Below are 8953 nucleotides of genomic sequence, written 5' to 3'. Positions count from 1 at the left end.
GTGTGTGTGTGTGTGTGCGTGTGCGTGTTTGTGTGCAGCCTGCACTGACATGGAGCTCCACAGTCTGGCTTCCCGACTGAAGGATTGGTTTGGAGTTCTCCACCTCGACGCAAACAGAGACCTCAAATCCTCCGACAGCTTTGACTCCGCCATTGGACGTAAGTAGACGTGCGTGTGTGTGTGTGTGTGTGTCTGTGTGAGTCTTCAAAGCCCTTGCCTGTTGAGCAGCCACACTTTTCACTCCTTGCTCTGTTCTCTGTGATGACAACATGCCTGAACACATTTCAACTGTTCCACCAATGCACTCACTCACACACATAGAAGCATCAGTCTGCCAATTAAAAATGTTTAAATAAAGTTACCCATTCAAGTTTAAAAAAATTCACATCAACAGTTTTATGTCATCTAATTTTGAGCCACTGTGTCTATTTTTTCTTCGCTAGACTTTGACACCAGCATCTTGCCTATCTGTAAGGACTCACTGGGCTGGATGTTCAACAAGCTAGACATGAACTTTGACCTCCTGCTGGACCAATCAGAGCTGAGTGCCATCTACCTGGACAAGTATGAGCTGTGCATGAAGCCCCTCTTCAACTCCTGTGACTCCTTTAAGGACGGGAAGCTGTCCAACAACGAGTGGTGCTACTGCTTCCAGAAGCCCGACGGTGAGAGGGAAGGGACTGCTGGAAACTGATGTATAGATAAGAAATACTACTTTCATTTAACTTCTAAATAGAGGCTTTAAACAAAACCACCATTTTTTATTAAATTTATTCAGATTAGAAAGAAAGCCAACATTAAAACCAGTTTTCTACTCTTTTCGGTGGAAAGGTCTACTATGTTTTGCAGATGATTTACTGGCTCAACTATTGTACTGCCTAAAACTCAGTTTATCTGTGTTATAGACTTTTTTTTTGTGCATTTATTCTTGCCTCAGTTGAAAATGGTAGTTTTCCCTTTTGGGATTTTGTATAGCGATTCACCAGCATGTCCCCAGATACTCTATCTATCAGTCCATCATCAATCAATCAAACTTTATTCATAGGTGTTTTTTACGGTAATTGTAGAAATTATATTATAGTTCCTTTCATACAAATGCAAAAGTGCAAATCTAAACGTTCTACAGTTGAGCTAGAAATAAGTTAATAATTTAATAATAAATCATTTACAACCATTACAATGTTGGTAAAAAGACAAACTGAGCTTAATTAACTAAACTATGGTCTATGCTTTATGGTCATAGGACTGCCTTGCCAAACTGAGAAGACCAGGATCCAGAGTCAAAGTCGAAGGAAGAGTCTCATAGGTAAGTCTGGATGATTGACAGCTTCCAGTCACACACACACACACACACACACACACACACACACACACACACACACACACACACTAGCATGTGTCTCATTCCGGTACACAAACTATAAAGCACATCCTGATATTTTTCTACTTGTGTCATCTGTCCCCGCCGGGCAGATCGTTCAGTGTTCCAGCTCAAAACAAAACAGAATGAAAAATGAGCTTGGATAGGTCAAATGAAGGTTAAAGAACGCAGTGCGCAAGTGTGTGTGTGTGCGTGTGTGCATGTCTGTGTGCGTGTTTGAAAGTGATTGCTTCCCTCTAAGCAGGATGTATGGTTGTTATCCCACAACCTTCACAGCGGTAATTGATTGTTGATCTCCCTCTGTGAATACACAAGAACATCGGTCACTGCTACAGGAGTCAGGGGCCTCTGCTGACAAGAACTTAGATTCTTACCTCTCCACCCTCTTTCTTTTCTCAGTTGAATGTCCTCAACCCTCCCCAACCTTTTATAATACCACTGTTTATTTTATTCTTCTTTTACCTTTTTTTCTCTCGCCATATTGCTTCCTTTCATCCCTTCTTCCATCCTTCTTTATCTATAGGCTCCTACATCCCTCGTTGTACTGAGGAGGGCTACTTCAAACCAACCCAGTGTCACGGCAGCACCGGCCAGTGTTGGTGTGTGGACAAATATGGCAACGAGATCGCTGGCTCCAGAAAACAAGGCAACCCCAATTGCGGTAAAACAACAACGCACATGAAGAGACAGAGAGAGAGAGCATAAACCAACACCCATATGTTCTACAGCTAAACTATGGCTTCGGTTATGTTATGTTTGCCCTTGTTGGCTCCCATTTGTCCATGTGTCTTTCAGAGTGAGTGCTTTGATCCAGATGGACTTCTTTACGTCTGTCTCTCTTTGCAATCTGGAGCTGTTGCACACGAGAATATCACCGAAGCATGGAGAGCACAGGGGATTCCAACTTTGTTCTCTTTCTTTGCTCAGCATCCGTGTCTGTCTTTATCTCTACACATCAGAGATCATTTAGGAAATGGATAATACTAGACATGACCTTTCCTGGAGCAAGTCTGGCTATCAGTCCGATGTCTGATTCTATCTTTCTCTGGTATCCTGCTCCTGTAGCTTTTGATCAAACACCAGCATCCTGCAAGTCAAGCGAGAAAATACACCACGCTAGTCAGCAGAGAGCAGTGTGGAAAGATTTGTCATGAAAATGAATTTGCAGCAGTGAACTGAGTTGCACGTATTGGAAGAGAATAAACATTTGAACTACTGGTAGTGGTTGTCATCCAAGGAGATGCATACAGTCAAATTATATATAATTAAGTGCTTTGTTAGGTCAAAGTCATGTGTAGAGATGCAAACGGAATAGGCAAAGAGCCAATAAAAACACTTTGCTACAAATCAATGGCAGAGGAATTTCACTTTGGGAAAAAAAAGAACAATAATTAGCAAGAAAGCATCCTGGCAGGCGGGCTGATTAGTAATCAAACGGCCAACACCAAGTCAAAGATTACGGCTCACTCCAATGTCTAGTCTAGTCCAAACAGAGTCATTTCAGCTTCCAATATTGATGATGTGTCTCTCTCTGCCCATCACACACACACACACACACACACACACACACACACACACACACACACACACACACACACACACACACACACACACACACACACACACACACACACACACACACACACACACATACACTGACAGTACCAGTACTTTGTCTCCAGGTCTAACAAGCTCTTCTAATGCTGAGTGGCCTTAGGCTGGAACTGCCTGGAGTTCTCACAGTCGGCCTTACATAGAACAAACAGGTAGCAACGCGGCACATCTCCGCTCCATCACCTTAGCTCAAGGTTTTCAAAAATTCCCAAATCCACAAAATGCTAGAGGCAGCAGCCGAGATAATGACTCCTGTTGGCACTGGAGCTACACTGATTCAGCGTTAACATCAACGTGTTTGCGGGGGTCACTTGATGTAACTGAGGTCAGCCAGACACCACTAACCACACCGCTGGTTAGCTAAGCAAACCCTTAACTCTGCGCTGTGGTGTTGACTGGAGAATTGAGTGTTTCTACTTCTTCCCCTCTTCCTCTGTGCTTCCTGAGTAGGAACAGAAAATATATACTCTGGTCAGTCTTACAGTTGGCTCACCATGGTCGGCTCTTACTCAGCACTATATAACAAGATTAAAAACAGTGGTACATAGTACATTTACTCAAGTACTAAAGTACAATATTGAGGTTCTTGTGCTTAATGTGAGTGTCTCCATTATATGCTACTTCTATATACTGTACTTCTATGCTAAACATCTACTCCACTTCATTTATTTGACATTGGTAACTATAAGTACTTTGCAGATTCAGATCATTAAAAACAAACTATAAATCAACTAATGAGTTAGGATTGATTACTGTGGATAACCTGGCAGTAGCTATAATTAAACCTTTAATGTGACATATATATGCTCCATTAATTATAATTCATTTATTCTGAAATAGGTCATTCTGGATAATGAGTCATTTCGAGTAAATAACTTCAATTTTTGACTCCACAGCCATGATGATAGCTCTGTTCAACTGTACACAAATGGTGTATTTCACAAATATGTGACAAATTGAACACATTGCATTACTTTAAATTAACATCTCACAACTAAATTGCATCTGAAGTCACAACTCTAGCCTGTTCACACAGAGAAAACCCCTTAATATGAATTCACTTAATCTGTGTTGAGTACTTAAAGGGATAGTTCAGTATTTTTGAAGTATAGGGTTGTATGAGGTATTTATGCATAGTGAGTGCTTCACTGTCATTTTTAGGAGTTTGAGGGAGACGTTGCTGTACGTCAGCCTTGTACTGTTGCAGAGGGGGCCAGCAGAAACATGTTTTTTTTTCACCACATATACAGTATAAATGTATTGCCTAACATATAAATATCTGTTCAATTGTACGGTAAATTTCGGAGTTTACCTCCGATTTTGCGGAATCATATGCTGCACTGCACCAGCGTGAGTTGGCGTACTAATACATGGCGATTTTTTTGCCCAAACCCCTTATAGTGACTGCACTGATCACCATCTTTTGAAGGTAACAAACTAACTATGCATAAGTACCTCAAACAACCCCACATCAAAAATACTGAACTATCCCTTCAACCCAACGACCTAGCTCGAGTACATAATCTCTCATGAACCGGCAATGTCACTCACTCTCAGACTCACACTTACCTATAGAGAGCGGTCGATCGTGAACCACTTATTTATATATAACAATTTCAAACACGCCCCATACACAGTCTTTAGCACATGGATCTTTCTGTGCTTCTAACTCAGTCCTTATGTCTTTTGTGTTTGTGCATCTCCCCTCCCCCCCACACACAGACGAGGACCAGGAGACATCGGGCGACTTCGGCAGCGGGGGCGCGGTCATTCTCCTTGACGACCAGGAGGAGGAGGAGGAGGAGCCATCCCATCAGAGTGGGCGGAGTCGGCAGAAGAAGAGGCGGGGCCGGATCCACCCCAGAGGAGCCATCCAGGATGACGAGGAAGACGAGGAGGATGATGAAGAGATGGGCTACGTTTGGTAGCTCTCTCTCTCTCTCTCTCTTTCTCTCAATCTCACTCCGCATTTTAATTCCGCCATCTTTGCCGACCAAGGAAAACTCCCGTTAACTCAGCACAGATCTGAAGCCATTCCAATCTCTCCTCCTCCTCTTGTTATTTTTGGCAACAGTCCATATTTGTTGGCTCCTGAACTTGCTTTTTGTAATCCCTGTCAACATATTTCATATCTCTCTCTCTCTCTCTCTCTCTCTCTCTCTCTCTCTCTCTCTCTCTCTCTCTCTCTACCTTTCTCTCTCTCTTTTCAGTGAACCTCATCCAATCTTTTTTTGCCCCTTTTTCAAGTGTGTCGCTCTTGCCTCGGACAGAAAACAAGATATCCCCCATTAGATTTCACACAATAACTGTCAAGAGACCCCGTGAGAATTCTGCTCAAGCTGTCCACTCTCTGCTTCTCTAACCTATGACCTCTTCTAACATGGACTCACTACTCTTATTGGCTCTATACATCCCGCCATTTTCTTCTTTCTCTGTTATGTCCATGCCTTAAGGTCTAGTCTGTGAGCCCACTATACATTAGCTGATGTAATGGATGTAAATGTGTTTCCTTTGTGGATTACCTTTCCTGTTACTTCCATCAGCGGTTAATTCATTCTCATGTTCTGTGTCAAATGTTCAGGGCTCCGACTAGTTTTCAAAGATGTGTCCACAACACGTTTCCCCCTATAGGCTCTGAGACGCTCCCTCTCTCTCCCCACCGTTACTTCATGGAGGATTGTAAATTATTTAATCGTTGATCTTGAATGTCCCAGAAGATGGCCCCCTAGGAAGCAATGAGATTAATGATGTATCGTCGTTTGTTGTTGCATGTTCCTCATCGTGTTTCTGTAAAAAGAGAGATTTTACCTGGCCAGGTCTAAGCTCTATGCATCTCAAAGAGAAAGCGATGCCTATTTTGGCTGCTACGAATACTTTGTTGCTATGTCGATGCTGTCTACTAGTGTCTTTTTTTGGTTCTTCTCCCAATCTCAGGAGGTAGAAGGGTTGCATTGCAGAGCGGTAGCAGTGGAAACAAAAAGAAAGAAAAAAGGAAAAAGCGAACTGCGATGCCTACAGTCCAAATCTGCAGCGTTTCAGCCAGCTATGCTTTTACTAATTGGTCAGCAGGGCTGCGAAGGCTGTTTGACTGTGCAAGGACACTAGAGGAAGGAAGCTGCCCCTGAGCTGGGAGGACACACGAGGCCGGGCCAGAGCAGAGAACACGCTCTGTTCTGCTTGTCAACATTGGATATGTTCAGTGATTTAAAAAATTTGAAAAAACTTCACCATGTCAACCAAGTGAACTTTTATTTGTAACTTTGAAAATTGAAGTAAAGTGGCACTTTGGGTGTCTTTTGAACCTTACAGGTGTGTCCACGAGTCTGTTGTTCTCCCTGATGTATACCATTTCCAGCGCCAATCTTCACATTTCCTCCTATTTTGCCAAATCATGATGAAATAGATAAACACCATTTTCCTCATTGGGAAACCAGAAAGACAGTTTCCCATACTTTTAGGTCTGGTCTGGTGCTTTGATTTCTCTGCGGTAGAACAATCAAAGGCCTCCTCCGTCTATCCCAGCCTTTTCTTAACCCTGAGAAAGCAGCCTACCCTGGTACAAGCAGACATAAATGTAAGCAGCGGGGAAAAAGTAGCCTTTCCGCCTCTGAGAGTGGAGATTCACAAAGCCAGCGGTGCCTCAAAAGAACATAAAGGCTTAATGAGTGTTTTTGTAATATCACTGGCTAATGGGACAGCTGACCCCACTGGCTCAAAACAGCCCACTCAGCACTTTCAAAACACATTTTTACCCACAATCGGAAGCTAAAAAGGACAACCCGCATCTCCTGGCTCGAAACAGTCTATTCAGCAGTACACAACACACTCTGTTGGATACAATAGACAATGGGCTTAACTGTGTGCATCAAATTATGCCAGAAGCTGTGGTGGGTGGGTGTAATCACCCAATTCTGGGTCCCTGGCTAGGGCAGCGTATTCTTCTGCCATCAGGCCACATGACAAAAGCTATGAAGAATAACATCTCATTCGTTCATCTTTCATAATGCGCAGCTGCTTTTTTGCTGCGCTGTATCCACTTTATTCCTTACCTTGCATGATTTATGGGCCCGACTTCCAATTGTTCATTTAACTGAATATGCTAAACTTAAAAATGTGTTGCAAGGATCTATATCCTATATTTAAATATATTGTAAACAGCCTCATGTTTCCTCTGATAATCATAAATTACCTTTGACAGCAAACGAGACCATCAGCGCAAAGAAAGACGTTTTTATATTGTTTTTATTACTGCATTTGGTCTGGTCGCACACCCAGTTCGATTTTCGGTTTGCGCATGCATTCTCTATGGTCACAAATTCGTATTGGTCGCAGATTTCAGTGTAGCGCAGCAACGCGATTTGAGAAGCCTATCCCTCCAGGTGAGGGAAGGGGAGCGGGAGCCTTGTTTGAGACAGTTATTTGTCGTCATAATGACTGATAACCGGGCTGAACCATCAAAGAAAAAAAAGAAAATGCAATGAAGAAAGGGAGAGTGATAGACGGGCGGGAGGTGGGTGTTGCCAAGCAACGTGTACACAATTTCACAGGAGTGAACTAGACTGCAGTGTTTACTCCTAAATGAATGAGCGGTAGCCAACTAAAACACAGTTTACTTTGCTTCACCATCCTCAGATGACCATTATTCATCTGAAATAGTCATTATTTACAACAACATACACACATTACCTCATCGTGATCCATACAAACTACCGTCTCTCGTTCATTCGCTTTCTGTGAGGACACGTAATCTTTCAGCTCCGTGCAAGTTGTTAGTGAACCTGCATGAACCATCAACTCATTGCAATCAGGTGTGTGTAGCACTGACTGGCATTAGTTGATGCAGAGTCACCAACCACTCTCACGGAGCCGAAAAGAGTCCGGTGCCCTCACACTTTCAACACACGGACATGCACTTTATTGAGTCCTATCCATTTGACACTTGCACGGGCGGCACTCGCTAGAAAAGAGCTTTACGACAGCTGGCGCCGTAAAAATATTACCGCTTTTGTCCAAAGGGGCCGCCAACGGACAAAGTTACTCGTAGTGGCTTTAAGGAAAAGTTTGACATTTGGGGACATCTGCTTTTTTTCTTTCATATCAACAGTTATGGAGAAGATTGATACCACTTTTAAGTCTGTGATGCCACGTCAGCAACCTAGCTTAGCACAAAAAGACAGGAAAGACAGAATGACGTTGGCTCTGTCATAAGTAGCGGTAGATTTATATTTAGCATATAGACACAAGAGTGGATTTAATCTTCTTATCTAACTCTGAACAAGAAAGCAAATAAGCGCATTTCCCCAAAAGTCTAAAGATTTCATTCAAGGGATTATGTGATCGAATACCTCTGCCTTCTATCACCAAGGAATGGGAGAGCCAACTCTAATAGCAGTAACAAACTAAATGGGCATGAACTAGATTTAAAAAATTTAACAAACCTATGAAGATGGGACTCATCATTCAACCGGTAGCAACACAATCAATAAAGTCGCTAAAATATGCTACAGTAAGTTATCCAAAGAGACTTCTTCAGATCCTTCTGTTAGAAGTTAGGGGCATGACAGGTGTTCCAGCATCATTTATTTCCCCAGTATCTCAAGTGAAAGCAAAAACTAGAAGTTGCACCCATAACTCACGAAAGATATAGGTGTATTATAGTAGGGGAAATGGTGGATATATTCTAATAATAAAAAAAACAAAGTACATTTTTGATGGCAGTTTATTTTGCCTCTTATCTTGCAACTCCAGCCACCCATGGCACATCTATTACACACCCAGCGCTCACTTTCAACCCTCGTTGTCCTCTCTCACACACACACACACTCACACACACCCACACACTCTCATTATTGTGTCTATTTTCCTGCCGCTCTCCCACTCACTCTTGTGGAGTTGAGTTCCATCTTGATCTCAGTGAGGGGAGATGGGTTCCTCTGTTTCATTTCTCCATTGGCTGCT

General features: G+C 42.7%; 1 protein-coding gene across 1 annotated transcript in view; it reads left to right on the top strand.

Annotated features, from left to right (window-relative positions):
* LOC307256287 (testican-1-like) overlaps positions 1-4926 on the top strand; it is a gene marked incomplete at its 5' end in the record, with an annotated part of 103375 nt that extends 98449 nt beyond the window's left edge. The window contains 5 exons of the mRNA XM_080035200.1: positions 39-158; positions 444-665; positions 1244-1306; positions 1905-2042; positions 4718-4926. Of these exons, the coding sequence (XP_079891326.1) occupies positions 39-158; positions 444-665; positions 1244-1306; positions 1905-2042; positions 4718-4923 (749 nt within the window). The 3' untranslated portion in view covers positions 4924-4926. The remainder of the gene's footprint in view (positions 1-38; positions 159-443; positions 666-1243; positions 1307-1904; positions 2043-4717) is intronic.
* Positions 4927-8953: the final 4027 nt, after the last annotated feature.

The sequence above is a fragment of the Ammodytes marinus genome, assembly GCF_949987685.1.
Source record: "Ammodytes marinus genome assembly, chromosome: 10".
In the NCBI taxonomy this organism is placed as follows: domain Eukaryota; kingdom Metazoa; phylum Chordata; class Actinopteri; order Uranoscopiformes; family Ammodytidae; genus Ammodytes; species Ammodytes marinus.
This window is presented reverse-complemented; position numbering and strand designations above follow the sequence as displayed.